This window comes from Hemitrygon akajei, unplaced genomic scaffold, assembly GCF_048418815.1.
Source record: "Hemitrygon akajei unplaced genomic scaffold, sHemAka1.3 Scf000049, whole genome shotgun sequence".
Classification (NCBI taxonomy): Eukaryota; Metazoa; Chordata; class Chondrichthyes; order Myliobatiformes; family Dasyatidae; genus Hemitrygon; species Hemitrygon akajei.
The window spans coordinates 884613-904850 of NW_027331935.1; the positions used below are offsets into that span (position 1 = coordinate 884613).

Genomic DNA, 20238 nt, shown 5'->3' on the forward strand with positions numbered 1-20238 from the left:
AAGCCCGTTCCACACAGCTACGACTCTCTGAGTAAAGAAGATGCCCCTCGTGTTATTCCTAAACTTTTGACCGCTAACTCTCAATTCTTGTTCGATTCTCCCATACTCTCAATGGAAAAGTCTATCCACGTCAACTCTAGCTATCCCCGACATAATTTTAAATACCTCTATCAAGTTCCCCCTCAACGCTCCAAAGAATAAAGACCTAACTCTTTCAAACTTTCTCTGTAAATTAGGTGCTGAAAAGCAGGTAACATTCCAGTAAATCTCCACTGTACTCTCTTTATTTTGTTGACATTCTTCCTATAATTCGGAGACCAGAACTGTACAGAATACTCCAAATTTGGCCTCACCAAAGCCTTGTAAACGTTTAACATTACATCCCACCTCCTATACTCAACGCTCTGATCTATAAAGGCCAGCATACCAAAAGCTTTCTTCACCACCCTATCCACATGAGATTCCACCTTCAGGGAACTATGCACCATTATTCCGAGATCACTCTGCCCTACTATTTACCATGTATGTCTTATTTTGATTAGTCCTACTAAAATGTAGCACTTCACACTTATCAGCATTAAAATCCATCTGCCATCTTTCAACCCACTCTTCTAACTGGCCTTAACCTCTCTTCAAGCTTTGAAAACCTACTTCATTATCCACAACGCCACCTATCTTAGTATAATCTGCATACTTACTAATTAAATTTATCACCCCATCATCAAGCAGAAAGCCAAAGCTGTACATAACTAGCTTAAAATAAGAGAATTAACGTCCTATCGTGGGCAAGTCTGAGTCCACACCAAATAGATGCTTTCCGAAAGTTCCAGCATTTCCTGTTTCTTCATGTCTCTAATATCCATATGCTCAGGCTTTTCAGTCCGCTTTACGTCATCCCTACAATCGCCAAGGTCCTTTTCTGGAGTGTGTTTTTTTTTTCATCAACAGTATATTTTATTTGTTTCAAAATTCTCATGAGTATATTGAGGGTTTCATTCAATAATTCTGTGATTATGTGAATTAACATTGCCTAGTTGCACCAATGGAACAATATTCCAGGCCTTTGGACACATGGCCGTATAATTTAACTCTTGAAACAACATGGCTGCCAATGACTTTCATTCCAAGATTCTAACCATTTCTGAACTGAATTGTCGGTAATTGTTCTGTTGCTCCTCGGGCAGCTCAGTAAGTTCTCCTCAATAACTATTCAGAAACTTAAACTAAACATTCGCACAATTACAACTTGGATAAAAAGACTGGAACAAAAATTAGGCCCATAAACATCTGACAGAATGTAATTACAGAATAAATATAGAAACCGCATGTCAGTGTTTCAGAGGAGAAGATGTATTAGAGATATGTGCAACAACAGGTGTTTCCTGTGAGCTCAACAGAAATGCACTACATTGCTGCAGAATGTGACAAGACAGTTTATATATACAGAGAATGAATGAAAATTAGGCACAATATTCAATCATTACTGTGCAAGTATTCTTTCTGGAAGTTCAAGACGCATTTTGAAATGCTATTTTAAAGTAGGAGTGACTACATTACCTTAAAATCATGGCAAGATGCCACGAAAACTAAAAGAAAACACAGATGTTCTTAGTTTTGGAATCAATGCAATCTCTGCTAACAGCCAGAGCAGAAATAACTCGAGTGCAGGATCTGACAATAAACAACTTGCTCAACCTGAATGGACAAATACAGTAGAATTTTCCAAATTGCTATTGTAAATTAACTGAACAAACAGTTTAACCTTAAAGATATGATTGAAGACATAAACAGCTGATGCATTTTTTTTAATTTTTATATAGCTTGTTGCCGTCTCAAAGCTGTACTCAGGAATGACTGGTGCGAGAAATACCAAGAGTATGGTTAAGCATATAACACCAATAATGTTTTGAAATTGGGGAAAAAAGCAGTTGGTGATCTGGGTTTGGAGTAGCAAAACAATATTCATTGGATTCAGTGGTGACCTGTTACAGATATATAATATGTGCGGAAGTTTAGTTTTCCAAATGAGTCGAAGACGAGGTCATTGTCATATGTTGTGTGTCCTTATTTCTCAGGGAAAACTATTTATGATACAGTACCATCGTGTTTATCGGTATGTCAATAGGCTTCTTTGTATTACTGCTGTTCTGTATATCGATGCACTGCATACAATCCAGAATTAAATATGATCAGATCATTATCAAAGGTACTTTGGCATAGGGAAATCACAGCTTGAGGCAGCGTCTAATCCAGCTAGATATTCATCTTCCATTCTGCCCAAAATACTTCCAATTTTCCCGGACTTTCCTGAAGTCTTAGTTTCTAAAATAGATTGCTGAAATTTGTAATAAAAATCGATTATGTTTTTCATCTCTACTAATCACTGCCTTTCTTTAGTGTTGAGCTCCAGTTCACTGGCAGCTCAGCTGAATGGACAGTAAAAACAGAAAGCTTCATCGATTCCACTACATTCTTTCCACGTGCATCTCCATAAGGTAGGGTAAGTCCTATTAGGCCATGGGAATGTGGCCATCTTAATGTCCTTCAAAACTCTTAATGACATCTACCTCTTTGTTTCGCAATTCAGTAGCTTATTCTCATAGCACACTCTGATCTCACTTCACATACAAAATGCTGGTGGAACACAGCAGGCCAGGCAGCATCTATAAGGAGAAGGTATATTTGTTTCTGATCTGCATATCCCCAGGGCACCCCATCAATGCATGCAAGCCGCACACATCCCCCGTCAGACACAGATCTATACTGGCCTGTTACATACCTGAACCGACTAACTACAATTGTCTCTGCTTCTAGCTGGTCAATAGGTCCAGCTTTCATTCCAATCACCGCATCATGCCTCCGAAGAGCTGGATCTGAAGATACATCTTCAGACGTAATCTTCAGGGACGCTTGACTGCTCTGTCATCTCCCAATCCTGACAGAAGGATCACATCACTCTACGGAGTGTCATTACTGTTCATCCAACAAAATAAAATCCAACTAAATGAACAAATAAATAGAAAAAACAACAAGAACAACAACAACAACAACTTATTTTGCTGTTACCTTGTACCTTTTCCTTTACAATGAAGTCTGGTATCTGATAACAGATATCTGGTTTTCTGGTATCGCTGCAGATGATGCCTGATCAAGTATGTCCAGTCGCAGCTGTTCAGAGGCATTATGATGGAGCTGAAATGAAAACAGTTGCACCTTCGTGATTAGTGTCATTAGTGATTCCTGGTATTTACTCCCGTAGTTTAACCTACCAGCCGCATATCTATCACAAATTCATCAAAATAGCTGCCTCTATACCGCGGACCTTCCCTTTTTTTATTACAAGCAAGTTCCTATTTACAATATAATTATATAATTTTAATTATACCTGCTGCATTTGCTCAATTATTCATCATTTGCAATCACATTGGTGCCTCTTTGTCTGCTCGTATTCTGATTTCTCTCACTGAAAAAATAATGCCTGTCTTCAGCCTTTTTCCAAATTATTCTATGCAACAGCTTGCCGCTCAGAAAAAAAAATATGGAGAAGGATTAAGTCAGTGAACTGGGGCATATGAGAAACTTGATTCGGGTGAGAGACTGATTGAGAGAGAGCATCTCCATGGAATAAACTACTGGGAAATAAAGCATCGAGGAAAAAAAAATCAGGGAAAATGAGAACTCAATGTTATGGGACTCACCATCATTTTAAGACGCGAAAAAACATAATAAGTTTTGGAGTGTGCTCTAACATTCCCAGAGATTTATGAATTTCTGCGAAACAGTCTCCGTTTTGGAGAGATATGCTTCAGATAATTCCATGTATCATCAGAGAATGGTATACAACACTCTTTTATTATTTCTTATTAATGTTACAGGACAGGATATGTTTCGATGCACACATCGGGTCGGTGATTCATGGCCTTTTCATTTCCTCACAGCTCATTGGTTTCTCACAGCCAATGAAAGACGATGGCCCCATCATGTCCATTAAAGGGCAAGAGTTATCTCATTGGTGCGTTTCAGCAAATTGCAGTTCACAACTCAGTATGTGAAATTTGACAGTTCAGAGAGAAATACTGTGTACTCAAGGGAAAAAAAAGTTCAGATCAAGTGGAGCGTGAGAAGGTTTTGGAGAGATTCTCAGCTGTCTGCAGTACCGGCTCCTTTAACATTCTGGGGAAAACTTACTAAATGGCCACCGCTATAATGCTGCACACTGTCGTGGCACTGACGATTATGCATATCTGGACCGGTGAGTATATTAAGATTCTGGGAATTATTGAGCAACGAACAGAAATAACATTACGATTAAGCAATATTGATATATTGAAACATATATTTCCCCTGCTAATTTCCCGTGTAAAGGAAAGCTTAATCTGTTTGTATGATCTTCCCAATTCATGACAATAAAAATGCAACACTCAGCTTTGTTTACTTTGCAGATTCATTGAAATTTTTTTATTCCATTGTTTGAGAAAGTTCTCGTTGGAATCGCTGATATTAGAGAACTGGTGCGACCTGAAATGTTCTTACACGTTTGAACCTCCTGTTGAGGTTTTTGTGAAACGGTTCGCTCTGAAATTGCACCTACACTAAGGGACCTGTCTCCTCTCAGAAATTAGCCCTCCGAAAAATAGCGGCTGTTGTCAAATGATATTCCAAACAGATTATAAATTGGAAATGATTAGAGCTGGAGATAAATTGATGTTAGGAATCTATGCATCGGCGTCCGGAATGAATAACTCTGTGAATGTGCGCAGCACCCAAAGCTGTTGTTGTTCCAGGCTGAAGACTTGTGCACAACCGTGTTACTGTTATTTATTAGTTACAGCGCTTTCTGCGGTATATTCAAATGTAAGTTTTAATCCACTATACAGTGATGGAATATGATTCGTTATCTATGATCTTATATTACATTATGTATCACATTTTATATTTAGCTTTCCCTTTTATTGCGCGACAGGTGAAATGCAACTAAACATTTTGTTTTGCAGCTCATATTCCTGCGTTCAGTGCATGGATGCGACGAAGCACAGTTAATGACATGTTGAAATTTATATTCTTATTCCCTGTCTTGGTTTAAATTATGATTTAGATTCTCGTGGAAAATGCGACGATTTTTTTTACCTCCTTTCAAGTACTTTGTATAAAATGTTTAATACTTGACCGCCGTATGAAATGGAAACACCCAGGGAAACAGGGGCACCGAAGAATTGGGAAATCCACTTAACGGTCAGGCAGAATGCGCAATATCTATGAAAAGAAAAAAAGAAATATAAATAACTCTTGTCCGCAGATACAGCTTAATCTGTCTTGTGTTTTTGACTTTATTTCTCTTCTGCTGAATATCCATCCTAACATCCTCATCACACAACCTAATCTCACTACTTCACAAACAAATCTAATTCTGCATTTCTCATTTCAGGCCGCGTCGGGGATTGTCAACCAGAACCGTCAGGTAACTTTGTTAACTTTGTAACTTTTTTAACTTTAACTTTTCACTGCGCGGAGGGCTGGGCAATTACAACTAATTGCTATTGAAACTACATCTGATAGGTGACTGCACCATTACACTTAAGAGCTGAATTAGTTCATTCCACCCATCGAGTCTGCTCTGCCATTCCATCATATCTGATTCTGGATCACGCTCGATCCCATACACCTGCCTTCTCGCCATAACATTTCATGCCCTGACTAATCAGAAAACTATCAACTTCCGCTTTAAATATAACCAGAACGGCCTCTGCCGAAGTCCATGGCAGAGCATGGGCAGAGATTTACTACCGTCTGGCTAAAAAGATCCCCTCTTAACTCTCTTTTAAAACATCGCCCCTCAATTTTGAGGCTGTGTGCTCTAGTTCTGGATACACCACTATAGTAACTATCCTATCTGCGTACACCTTATTCTATTCAACATTCGGTTGGAGTCAAAGAGATTCTCTCCCTCCGTATTCTTTTCAATTCCAGTCAGTACAGACGGAAACCTACCAAACGCTCCTCATATGTTAACCCCATTTTTCGTGGGGAATCACCCTCGTGAACCTCATCTGAACTCTCCCTAATGACAATACATATTTTCTGAGATATGCGGCCCAAACAGTTGTCAATACCCCATGTGCGACCTAAATAGTGTCTTGTAAAAACTCAGTATTATCTCATTGTTTTTTTATTCTAATACCCTCGAAATAAAGGCCTATTTGCATTCTATGCCACAGACTGAATCTGTAAATTAACCTTCCGGGAATCTTGCACGAGTCTTGCAAAAACACTGAGTTTTGAGTTCTCTCATCATTTAGACAATAATTTGCACCATTGTTCATTTTACCAAAATGCATTCTCATACAATTCCCAACATAATGTCTCATCAGCCACTTTTTTGCCCGATTTTCCAATTTGTCTGCGTTCCTCTGCAATCGCATTGCATTCTCTGCAGTAACTGCTCCTCATACTATCTTCGTATCATCGTCAGACTTTGCCGTAAAGTCATAAGTTCTATTATCTAATTCATTGGCAAACAATGTGAAAAGTAGTGGCCCCAATACTGACCCACGAGGATCACCACTGGTCACAGGAAGCCAAAATAAACTGCAAACTTTATTCCCAGACGCTGCCTCCTGCCTGTCAGTCAATCCTCTGCCCATGCCAGTATCTTTCCGGAAAGGAAATAGGATTTCATTTTTACCTGGAAGGATAATCTGTCATCTCCAGGCAGTGCAGTAAAGGTACTTTCCCTGACCTTATTATTCCCCAAGCTTAAATAATCTTAAACTCATCCTCTTGCTGCTGATGCTGACAACACCCGAAGTCTCTGTTCGACACTTCCCAACAAATTTTGGTTTCTATTACCCAATAAATGTGGATTGTGTGCAGTAGGACAATGACAGAATATCAGATCAGCCGCTCTCTGAAGATTGCATATGACCTTGTCTTTTGGGGAGCGACCCGATTCTTCTCCTTGGTCGACAGACTGCCTCTAGCTCTCAGTCGACAACTAGTTTCTTGTCTTTCTGTCACGTTAAGCAGCTCAAAAGGGGTTTCCCTATCCTGACCTCCCGCTTGATCACACGTTTTGCATGCAGAATTTGTAACTTTCAGGCGTCGTTTAGTAGCGTACGCGATGTGCCGAGCGCCAATTGCCCCCAGCTTAAACCGCTGTTTACCGTGGGTGGTTATTTTCTGATATTTTCCAGAAAGCGTGGAGTTGAGATTGGTGAATGGCGGCAGTCGATGCGATGGGAGATTGGAGATTCACTACAAAGGAAACTGGGGGACTGTGAATGATCGTTCTTGGAGTAGACCAGACGCGAATGTGGTGTGTCGGCAGCTGAGCTGTGGCGCTGCACTGAAAGCCTATGCTGGTGGTCGCTATGGGGAAGGATCCGGAACTGTATTCACGACGAACGTTCAGTGCGGTGGGAGCGAGGCCGCTCTTCAGGAGTGTAAATCAGATCCATGGGATGACACTGGCTATTCACACAGTCAGGATGCTGCTGTTGTTTGTAAAGGTAAAAGTCATCTTTTTATATCTGATGTCCCGTGATTTTGATGCCCTCCGGCCTATCACTAATGTCAATACTCGAACAGAACGCCCTCGGCGTCACACTAAATCCAGTTCGTGTCGGGATTATTTCCGTCATGTTGCAATTACTATTCGTGTTATCGTATCCTGTACTGATGTTAAACACCGTAAACATACTTGTCATTCAACACAACTACACGTTCATATGACCAGGTCGAAGAGCATCTGTGGTGGGAGAGAAATTCTCCGTAGGACCCTGAGACACAGAAGCAGAATTGGACTATTTGATCCAATGAGTCTGCTGCACATTCAGTCACGGCTGATCATTTTCCCTCTCCTCAGCTCCACTCCTCGGTCTTCTCTCTGTAAATTCTCTTGCCGTGTCCATCAAGAGCTTATCAATTTCTGTGTTAAATATCCCCAACGACCTGGTTTTCAGCGCTGTCTTTCGTAATAAATTCACAAATTTACCTCTCTCTGGCAAAATAAATATCTCAGCATCTCTGTTCTATCTGGACGACCCTCTTTCGTTAAGGTGCTCCTTCCTGTCCAAGAATCCTCCGACACGAGAAACGTCCTTTTCACATGTTTTCCGACAAGTCTTTCAATATCCGAAATTTTCACTGAGATCCCCTCCCCATCCTTCAAAATTACAGCGCATACAGATCCGTGGAATTAAACCTTGTTCTGTGAGAATCCGTTCATTCGTGGACTCATCGTCGCAGCTTCCTCTGAAACTTTTTCAATACCATCGTATCTTTTTCTCAGAATGGGAGCACAAAACTGTTAACAGTGCTCAAGGTGAAGCCTCGCCAGTGCGTATAAAGGCTCAGATTCACATCCCTGCTCTTTTTTTTATTCTAGTCGTCTGGAAATGAAGACGCTAGAGCAAAATAATACATTTGTCCTACTCACCACCGACTCAGCCTGCAAGTTAACTTTTTTCGGGTGTTTTGTACCAAGACCTCCAGGTCCCTTGACACCTCTGATTTTGTTTTGAAATTCTCCCCGTTTAGATAATAGTCTGCACCTTTATTTCTATTACCAATGTTTATGTACATTTTCCATCATTGCATTTCATTTGCCACTTTCTTCCCTGTTCTCCAAATGTGTCGACGTCCTTCTGCAGCCTACAAGTTTCCTCAACACTGCCTGTCCTTCCACCAATCTTCATATCATCTGCAAACCTGACAACAAAGCCATCTATTTCATCATCTAAATCATTGACATACAGCGTAAACAGAAGCAATCAAGAAACCCAACCCTGCGAAACACCACTGGACAATGGCAGCCGACTGAAATGGCTTTTCCCACTCGCTGCCCCCGAGCAGTCAGCCAATGATCTCACCGCGAGGATATCGGCACCCTTCGGGTTCAGGCGCAGCCCAGCACTTTGGTACAAGTCACATTTCCCACAGCAGTGATCTCAATTACCCTGTATCTCAATAAAACATATATGGAAATCAACAAACAATCGATGCTTCGCGCTTAGGCCATTCCTCAGCGTGAACAATCAATGTTCGTATTCTCTGTGCTTTGCTCCTCTCGATGGATGCTGACTGATGTGCAAAGATCCGTCAGAATTTTGTGTCTGCGACTCAACATTCCTAGCCTATTCTAAAACTCTTGTGTTAACGTTTAATCTTTTTTTTCTTCCAGAAAGTAGGAAGGTGAGACTGGAAAAAGGAGGCAGTCCATGCGCCGGGAGACTAGAAGTGAACTATGAGGGAGACTGGGGACCTGTCGATCCTGACGGTTGGGATCTGTTGGATGCAACTGTGGTGTGCAGAGAGTTGAGCTGCGGCGCCGCGCTGAAAACCCCACACGAATATCACTTTGGAAAGGTTTTTGACAACGTTATAACCTATTATGTTAACTGCGACGGGACCGAGTCTGCTCTGCGGGAATGTGAATCAGAAGAGTGGAGTTACTACATCCATTCTCTACCTGACTGTGCCGGCGTTATCTGCGCAGGTAAATTGAGCACCTTTTCTCTGGGTACATCCTGTCTTTATTGATTCGGGCTGCCCGAGATTCAAAATAACACAAGCTTACCGCTCGCCGCGAGAGATCGGGTACTAAATCTATCTGTTTAGAGATTATTACTGTCATGTTGAGAGAGCATTCTGATATCAAACACCTACATAAAAAGGTAAATACGTGACAGCCGGCACAGCCACCAGAACGATTGAACGGAGCAAGCGACATCTGTGGGTAAGAAAATACAAAATGTTGTCGTCGGGATTAATATAGACCAAACTCGAAGTTTGGCAATTTCTCTTGCACCACAATTTCTGTTGCTGGTCCCCCTGCGTTCCGTCTTATTTCGAAGCTGTCAGTAAACTTCAGCTAATTGCGAAGTATGAATAAAATGAGCTGAGTCCTGTAGGAAGTAAGGGATTAGGAAACTGCCCTTACATCTGTCAAGGATCTATGGTGTGGCGGGAAGATTGGATAGTGGACAAAGCAGGTAGTGTTGTCCTGTGTATATGAAATAACATTAAATCATTAGAAAGAGATGATAATAGCATCGGAAGATGCATAGTCTCTCTGGGGTGATTTAAGAAATGGCAAGGGTAAATGGAACCTGTCATAGTCCGTTCCGTGAAGTCCTCATTCCGGTTCGCGGTCTGCTCCGTGGACTCCGGACTCCCGGTCTTCTGGCTGTCTGTTGTTTCAGCGGTGCTTAATCAGGCACCTGATTCTCATATTGTGGCTGGAATATAAGTGATCCTTGGCTCGAGTGTGGTTTCTAGTTCGGCTCGTCCGTATCCCGTCCTTGCCTCTGTGGGGTCAGGACATTCCCGCCGTTACCCTATGGTGGGATGTGACCCTTCCTGTCCTTGCCTCCGCAGGGTAAGTCAGGCAGTTTTTGCCGTTATCCTGAGGCCGAACAGTTCCCTTCCTTCCATCTGAAGCATTCCCTGCAACCTGCGCCTGTAGCCCTGCCTGAAACCCTCGCCTGAAGCCTTGCCGACTACCCACATCTGAAGCCTTGGGGGCAACCTTGCCTGCATCCTCGCCCTTATCGCCGTCAAGTTCAGCCGCCGGAGTGAGAACGGAGACTTGCCACACCAAAAGAAGGAAATATCTATTGTTGAGATTGGAATTGTCTCTTTGCGTCCCTGTGTTTAGCGACCGTGTACGAGTCCCATCCCTATGTCCTGTCCCCAAGGAAGGGTCCTGGCTCTGTTTTCTGTATTCCTGTGCTCCAGTACAAGGCTCCGAGGAGATTCCAGTCCGTGCCCGATGCTCCGAGGAGGTTCCAGCTCGTGTTCAAGTTGAAGTTGTAGCCCAGGCCATGAGTCCTGGTCTCGTCCAGGGCCAGTGTCCGTGTCCAGCTACGCCGCTCCCCGCTTCTGCTTTGCTCTCCCTCCACCAAGACCTAGTCTAAGCTTCATGTCCTCGTCCAGCCCTGGAGTCCCGCGTCCTGCCCACACGACCAGTCCTGTTGCCTTGCCACGTCCAGTTTTCACCTCCGAGCCTGAGTCAAGACCCAGGTCCGAGGTCCCTGTCCAGTCTCTGGCTCGGAGTCCTTGTCCAGGTTGCTCGTTCCTAGATCCAATTCCTAGTTCATCGTCCATGTCCCACTTTCCTAGTTTAGTTTTAGCACAGGCCCTGTCTCCTAGTCTCGTCCAGAGCCTGTGTCTTGTCCAGTGTCGTTTCTACCACACTGTTTTCTTGATACACCTAGTCCCCTCCCTAGTACTTCAGTGTCTGAGTCTTGCATTTGTGTCCGTTCCAACGCCTCCCGTATGACAGAACCTACTGGCAGTTTGACACAGGCTTCCAAACAACATCCAGAATGACGACTACAAATTGCAGCAGGAGATTTGTGATGGCAGTGGCAGAAGAGTAATGTCATGATATTGTTTGGGGACTTTAGCATGAAAGTGGATTGGGAAAACCAGGTCAGTACTGGACCTCCAAAGAGGGAGTTTGTGGAATGTCTAAAGGATAGCTTTTTAGAACAGCTTGTTGATGATCGCACTGTGGGATCGTCTGTGCTGAATTGGGTGTTGCACAATGATCTGGCGGTGATAAGAGAGCTTATGGTTCAGGAACCCTTAGGGAAAAGTGATCAGAATATGATGGCGTTTACTTTGCAATATGCTAAGGAGAACTAAATCCTAATGTGTTGGTATTTGAGTGGAGTAAATGAAATCACAATGACATGAGAAGTGAACAGAACAAGGTGACTGGAAATGGACACCAGTAGGAAGGACAGCAAGGACAGCAAACCCTGGCTGACAAGTGAAGTGGGAGCCGAAGTAAAAAAAAGGAGAGGGCGTACAAAGAGGTCAAAGCTACAGTGAAGTTCAAGATTGCAGAAGGAAACAAAAAAGGTCATTAGGATTGAGAAGATGAAGTTTGGAAGGACGCTGGCGACTAATATCAAAAAATATACTAAAAGCATAATTAAGTATTGAAAAGTGTAGAGAGTTGAGGATAGATATTGAACCAATAGGAAATGACGCTGGAGATATTGTACTGAGACACCTAGAGTTGGCAGAGGAACTAAATGCGTACTTTGCATTATTCTTCACAGTGGAATACATCTGCAGTATATCGAACATTCAAGAGCGTCATGGAAATGAAGTGTGTGCAATGAAATTCACAACTAAGAAGGTGCTCAGAAAGCTTAATGGCTGAGGATAAACCTCTGGACCTGATATAATGCACCCTCGGGTTCTGAAGGAATTAGTTGGAGAGATTGTGGAACATTTAACAATGATCTTTCAAGAGTCGAAAGATTCTGGCATTGTACCGCATGACTAGAAAATTGCAAATGTTACGTCAGAATTTAAGAAATCTGGGTCGCAGCAGACAGAAAACCAGAGAACCGTTAGCTGATATCAATGTTTTGAAGTTGTTAGAATCGATTGATAGGGATGAGATTACGGAATACCTGGAGACACATGACAAGATAGGCCAAAGCCAGCATGGTTTCCGGAAAGAAAAATTCCTGCATGACTGAACTATTGCAATTATTTGAGGAACTTAGAAGCAAGGTAGACGAAGGGGATGTAGTAGAAATGGTGTACTTGGATTTTCAGAAGGCCTTTCACAAGGTGCCGCCCATGAGGGTGTTTAGCAAGATAAGAGCCATAGGATCACAGGGGAGTTACAAGCATGGGTGGAGCATTGGCTGTTTGGCAGAAAACAGATCTTATTCTGGCCGGCTGTCGATTAGCAGTGGAGTTCCACAGTGGTCGGTATTGGGACCGCTGCATTTTACGATGTATGTCAATGATTTGAACTATGGAATTACTGGACCTGTGGCTAAATTTGCCGATGATACAAAGATAGGTGGAAGAGCGTGTAGTGCTTAGAGCCTTAGGTAGCTTAAAGACTTAGGGCAAATACGTGACAAATGAAATAAAATGTTGGAAAGTGCATGGGGAAGAAATAAACGGACAGACCATTATTTAGATGGGGAGAGAATTCAAAATGCATCGATGCAAAGGGACTTGGAAGGCCTTGTGCAGGATACCATAAGGTTAACCTTCAGGCTGAGATGGAGCTGAAGACGGCAAATGCAATTTTGCAATTCGTTTCTAGAGGTGCAGAATATAAGAGCTGGGATGTGATGTTGAGGCTCCATAAGTTAGTTGCAGACCACACAGTGTATTGCGCGCAATTTTGGCCTCCGTATTTTAGAAACGATTTTCTGACATTGGAGAGGTTTCAGAGAAGATTCGCGAGAATGATTCCAGGAATTGAAGGGCATTCTCTGGAGTTCCAGAGAATGAGGGAGGTTCTTATAGAAACATTCGGAATGTTAAAAGTCCTGAACAGATTGAAGGGCGATTTCAAACAGAGATACGGATGCACTACTTCCGTCAGAGGATGGTAAATCTGTGGAATTTTTTGCTCCGAGCGGCTGTGGACACCACGTAATTGAGTGCATTTAAGGCAGAGGTAGATAGGTTCTTGATTAGTCACGACATCAGAGGGTTTGAGGGGAAGGCAGAGGAGTGGGGATGACTGAAAAATTGGATCAGCCATGACTGAATGGCGGAGCATACTGGATGGACCGAATGGCCTACTTCTGTTCCTATATCTTATGGTCTTATGATCACACTCACGGCATTGTGAATGCCAACGTCCCTCCGGATTAGATTCCGCATTCATTCTGTGAGAAGATATGAACATGATTTCAGACCATCGCTATTGCTTGGTATCATTACAAAGAACCGTTTGCCTTTTTAGTTATAACGAAGTATCTTCGACCTCAGAACGTGCGTGTACTCCCCTTTGCGTTGATGATGCCGTCTGTGTGCTTCTGTTTTCTTTTCTATTCGGTTCAGATTTGTGTTAACTGCAGCGTTGCATTTTAAATTTCAAATGCAGGCAAGTTTTGCTGTTGTGTAACTGCCATTGTCTCGCAAAACCAGTAATTGAACCTACAGTGTATGAAAACAATGTGAACAAAAATAGGGTTAATGCAATTCCGAAATAACTTTTTCATAGGAAATTATTTCCAGACATTGTCACACTTGAGAGGATCAAAAGCTATCGGAATTGTAGGAAACTTGAACAAAGTTAAACTGCTGGTGAACTGAATTAATCACCAATCCTGTATAGAGAAAAATATATGAACAACGTCGTTCCATTTCTGGACAATGCTGTAGATTGCCTGGACAGGAACCAGTGATCAAGGGATTCAGAAGGAGTTCTCGACCTCATAAAACTGGAGATACGTCTGAAAGGGATTTCCATGAACGGTGGAATTGAAAATGGCTGCCGTTTCTAGAGAGCTACTGCTTCGACCATCGGGTTTCCGGAATCAGAATCGGAATTAATATTATCGGCATTTGTCTTGATATATTTTGACATTGTAGCACCAGTAGAATGCAATACATGGAAATATAGGAAAAAATGTGAATTGCATTCGGTATATAATATCGGAGCAACATTATGCCATTCGGCACATCAAGTTCACTCCACCACTTCATCACGGCTGATCCATTAGTTCCACATACGTAATGCCATGTGTATGTATGTATGTGTGTGTATATGTATATATATATGTGTGTGTGTGTGTGTGTGTGTACATATATACATGTATAAGTATATATATATATGTATGTGTGTATGTATATGTATATATATATAAATGTGTGTGTATATATATATATATATATATATATACATGTATGTATGTGTGTGTGTATGTAGCATGATATGTGTGTGTGAGTGTGAAATAGTTAATTTAAATAAAGATTGCAAAAACTGAAAAAAAGAATAGTGAGGTCGTGATAATGGGTTGAGTGGCCATTCAGAAATCAGATGGCAGACGGAAAGAAGCTGCTCTTGGATCGCTGAGTGAGAGCCTTCATGCTTCTGTACCCGCTTCTTGATGTTACCAATGGGAATTGTCATGTCCTTGGTGGAAGGATTCTCCTTAATGATTGACACCGCCTCTTTGAGGCACCGCTCCTTGACGATGTCTTGAATATTACACAGACCAGTTCTCATGCTGGGACTGACAAAATTTACAACTTTTTGCAGCTTAAGAAATCCTTTCTGTAGCAGAAGGTGAGAAGGACATAATGGTTTGAAAAGCAAACACGAGGAAATCTGCAGATGCTGGAAATTCAAACAACAAACACACTTCGTCGGGAGTCCTGACGAAGGGTCTCGGACCGAAATGTCGATAGTGTTTCTCCTTATATATGCTTCCTGGCCTGCTGTGTTCCACCAGCATGTTGTGTGTGTTGTAATGATTTGAAAGTTATTCAAATCAATTCTTCATGACTGCGGCCAAGCAATTATCTCTCCATCAAATCCCCTGAAGCAAACTCTGTTTGCACTGCAGCAATTTGTACAACTGAGCCCTACTATAGTTTACACACTCAGGTTCAGCTGTGATTTCCCCGCCTTTGACAAGGGAATCTGTTCTCATAAAATCCGGACAGCATACCTAATATATATTAATATACTGCCTAGCTATATTTTTTTAAACATGATTCTTCGATATTACTAACCTCTATTTGGTTAATTTTAACAGTCTTTAATTATTACGTAACTTTTACTAAAACTGGTAATTGCATCGTCTTGCTGGGCTTCCATCGTCTGGAGCCATTTCTGCCTTCTCTTAACGTCGTCAACCGACAGGAACTCCGCAGGACGATATTTGTATTCACTGGGGAAAGCAGATTGTTGGAAAGACAGGGTCTGATTCTGCATATTCTGTATAACGTTGTGATGGGGTAACCCCGTGTTTCTAACATGCTTGATTAATTGTTCAAGTAATTGGGAATTTTTTCATGGCACAGAAGTACACATTAAAGATATTTTGCACAAGGATTTGTATAACAGGATTTCGTAAAGGTGAGGCACACGGGTTACCTTCAGGCAAGCTGAATCATTTTGATATTGCGCTGCGCTGCAGGAGACAGAATCCAATGATAGAACCAAGTTTGTCTTATTGTTCATCTGTGACCAATTTTTCATCCAAAGTTGGTGCTTGAATTTCCATGTCTTCGATGTGTATCAATAATTAAGAAATAAATGCTTGTCGTAGGATTATCAACTGTATAGAGGAAACGAAATTGATAGATACCTAATATATAATACAACAGGATATGGATAAAAAGAGAATATTGTCACTAATTAGAACTTTATGCAGCTGTGGTTAATCCACCCTTGTGATACAGAAATATTGCTGGGAATTGAGTAATTTAATGGAGACAGATTGGATAACTTGGAAAAACGTTATATTCAGTAAATTAAGTAATTTTTTTAAGTTTCTTTGTGGATCATCTGTACATTGAATCATAGAAACATTCATTGAAACGCGTCTTATAAATCGAGGATGAACATCGGCCATGATACAACACAGCATGTTCACCACTCACCAACCCTGAATAACTTGAACATATTTTGAATGTGAGTGAGCCGGAACATCCTGAAGAAGCCTGCGCGGTCTTTGGCAGGACGGAGAAACACCTTACAGACCGTGGAGGGCATTGGATCTTCGTCGTTGGCGCTGTACAGTGTTACAGTAAATGCTACGCCACCGTGTGACCTAAGTTGAAACGTGTTTTGATTAATGCATATATATTATAAAAGGGCAAGATAGTTGGACTTAACAATGCTACAAAATACACAACGGCAAATATTTAATCTTATGTGAATATGGGGACATGTTTGGCCTGACAGACTCTGAATGACATTTTGAATGTACTGACAAAGCAAAAATGGCAACATGTGAAAGCTTCTTCCAGATAACCTCTATTCTCTTCAAAATTAAAAAAAAAACAACAAAAATATCTGGTTATATCTGGCAAACTACTTTTTTTGTTGTCAATTTCGGAATGCTATCCCTAAAGGTCGTGGTAAACAAATTCAGAGATATCAAACTCTGTCAAAGATAAATGCATTTTCGTTAGTTACAGGAGATGCAGATGAAGATCCATAGAGTTTAATACGTTTATTTATGTTGACTGCAATGACAAACGAGTATTCAGAACAGTAAACTCTATGGAAGATGTGTAACACTCGCTTCGACCAGAGGATTGATCTCGGGGGTGAGAGCCCTCCGGTCCGGCCAAACTTAGGAAATCTCGTTTGGGTGGATGCTGAGCGAAGTGTCCCCTGTTACAAATCAGTACCACAAAATAATAAACAGTACACAATTTGCGATTAAATGATTAAGTCTATAAGTCTTACTTATTGGCCGAGGACTCGAGCGTGATTCTGCTGAGGTAAGGCTGTACGCTATCTTCATGCCAATGCACTTTTAAATTTTTAAGATAATTGTAATCGACGTGACATGTGAATGCTACTATTAATCTTGACAGGATGTAGAAAAGCATCTGAATGATATTGCACGGACAGCTTGAGACCTTTTAACAATAGATAAAGTTATTTTTCACTAAAGCAGACAGAGGTGTTACCTTATAGCACATATATATATAAAAAAATACTCGTTGCATAGACAACAAGTTCGGCAACGGGTTAACTGCCATGGATTGTCTGTCCGGAAAACAGTGCCTTTCTGCTGCCGACTCACTGGCCGGAGTGCTCGGGAAAAGCGACGCATTCTAAACTTCTAAAATCGTAAGTCAGCGAGTTGTTTGTTATGCCCCCCTCTCACTGTGAAACGCCGACACCTCTTGTTCCCTAATTAGGGAGAGAGCGAGCCTGTGATATGATACATTATCGGGTGCACGTCGTTTTTGGGATACCGCAAGTCTGGTTCTTTATTGATAGTTTGCTGATCGCTTGAGTGGTCGATAGAGGTTGCTGATGTTTTTTGTTGGTGGGTGGGGTTATTGCTGCGTTGCAGCTGCTTGTGCGGGGGAGGGGGAGTTGGATATGTTTCTGGGTTTCAACGTTTTATCTGTTATTCAGACTTCAAGACACTCCTCTGTTTCCGTCGATGTTTGCGAAGAAAAATAATTTCAAGATGTATATTGTCGACATTTCTGTGGCATTAAATGTAACTATTAAGATACCGGAAATCTACAGTAGCCAACAAAAACGCTGCTGGAAAACAGCACATGGTCTCAGCATCCATGCAAATGAGTAAACGATTCGGCGAACACTTCTTTGAACAGATTGGAAAGGGGCAGTCGCCTGAATGAAAAGATGGGAGGTGGTGAGGAAATTTAGCTATAAGTTGGTAGGTGAAAGCAAGTGGGTGGGAAAACTATGGAGATGCGTAGAAGTGTCAGGTCAGAGAAATGGAAAGAGGAGGGATAGAAAGGGATGTGCTGGGTAGGTGAGAGGCTATAAGAGGGGAATTGAACACATGGGAGGGGAAGCGACTTTTTAAACTCCAAGGATAAAACCATATTTATGCCATCGGCTTAATATCTACAACAATAGTAAATGCGGTTTTGTTACTTCAACCCGAGTGTGTCCACATTGTGGCACAAGTAGAGCTACGGACCGTCATGTTGCAAGGGGAGTGGAAATTAAATTGTTGGCCTATCGGGAAGTTCCGCTTGTGAGAGAGAAAAATGAGCTGCACATTGATGAGGTCTCACTGATGTAGTGGAGACAGCGTAGTTACATTAGACGAACTTAACATTTCGTAGGGGATGTGTTACACACCTGGAAGGACTCGGTGCAGGCTTTTATGGAGGGGAGGAAGGAGGTGACTGAACAAGTGTAGAATGTTGGCTACTTGCATGGATAAATGACCAGAGAGAAAGATTAGAGGGGAGGCATAATTGGAGAAGGGAACTACGGATGAAGCGTTTCCTGTGGAAAGCATCGTGTGCATGCTTAGGGTGGAGGCATAAAAATTAATTTAGTGTAGGGTCCCTTTAGAGATAGAAGAAGTTACGAAAGTCATGTGTTGGATGTGAAGCCTCAGCGCTACCTAATTTCAACGGTAGGGAACAGCGTCACTGCATTGTTTTCCAATGTAGGTGCCACAGTTTATATGGAACCCACGTATAAAATGACAGAGGGACTAGTCAAAATGTACAGGTGGACGAAATTCGAGAATCTTTTGGAATGGCGCTTTTTTAGAACATATAGAAACATAGAATAGTACAGCACATTACAAACACTTCGGCCCACAATGTGGTGCCGACCCTCAGACCCTGCCTCACATATAATCCCACACCTTAAATTCTTCCAAATACATGTCTGGTAGTCTCTTAAACTTTTCTAGTGTATCTGCCTCCACCTCTGACACAGGCATTGCATTCCACGCAACAACAGCTCTCTATGTAAAACACCTTCCTCTAATATCACCCTTGAACGTTCCTCCCCTTACCTTAAAGCCATGTCCTCTTGTATTAAGCAGTGGTGCCCTGGCGAAGAGGCGCTGGCTGTCCACTCTGTCTATTCCTCTTAATAGTTTGTATACCTCTATCATGTCTCCCCTCAACCTGCTTCTCTCCAGAGAGTAAAATCCTAGCTCCCTTAATCTCTGATCATAATCCATACTCTCTAAACCAGGCAACATCCTTGTAAATCTCCTCTGTTCCCTTCCCAATGCTTCCACATCCTTCCTATAGTGAGGCGACCAGAACTGGACAGAGTACCCCAAGTGTGGCCTAACCACAGTTTTATAGAGCTGCATCATTTCATCGCGTCTCTTAAACTCTATCCCTCGACTTCTGAAAGCTAAAACCCCATAAGCTTTCTTAACTACCCTATCTACCTGTGAGGCAACTTTCAGGGATCTGTAGATATGTACCCCCAGATGTACATATGTATATCTAATGCATGACTTTCGTAACTTCTTCCATCTCCAAAGGGACCCTACGCTAAATTAATTTTTATGCCTCCCGTCCTAAGTATATGTACATTTGAGAAGTCCTTTCTTTCAGGATCGTAGTTTCTCTTCTAGCGTCATCAAATATACCCTCACCCCCATCTCCTCCACTTGCCGCACTTCAGCACTTAACCCATCCTCCCGTCACCACAACTCCGACAGGGTTCCCCTTGTCCTCACCTACCAGCCCACCAGCCTCCGGATCCAGCATATTATCCTCCGCAACTTCCGCCACCTTCATCAGGACCCCACCACCAAGCACATCTTTCCCTCCCTACCCCTCTCATCTTTTCGCAGAGATCGTTCCCTCCGCGACTACCTGGTCCACACGTCCCACCCCACAGAACTCCCACCCGGCACTTATCCCTGCAAGTTCAAATGCTACAGCTGTCCCCACACCTCCCCCCTTATCACCATCCCGGGCCACAGACAGTCCTTTCAGGTGAGGCAACACTTCACCTGCGAGTCTGCTGGA

At 42.2% G+C, this 20238-nt stretch overlaps 1 protein-coding gene across 1 annotated transcript in view; it reads left to right on the forward strand.

Annotated features, from left to right (window-relative positions):
• The window catches only part of LOC140721000 (scavenger receptor cysteine-rich domain-containing protein DMBT1-like), a 61252-nt gene that overhangs the window by 17174 nt on the left and 23840 nt on the right, over nucleotides 1-20238 (forward strand). The window contains exons 5-8 of the mRNA XM_073035865.1: nucleotides 5426-5458; nucleotides 7325-7505; nucleotides 9179-9493; nucleotides 10735-10842. Of these exons, the coding sequence (XP_072891966.1) occupies nucleotides 5426-5458; nucleotides 7325-7505; nucleotides 9179-9493; nucleotides 10735-10842 (637 nt within the window). The remainder of the gene's footprint in view (nucleotides 1-5425; nucleotides 5459-7324; nucleotides 7506-9178; nucleotides 9494-10734; nucleotides 10843-20238) is intronic.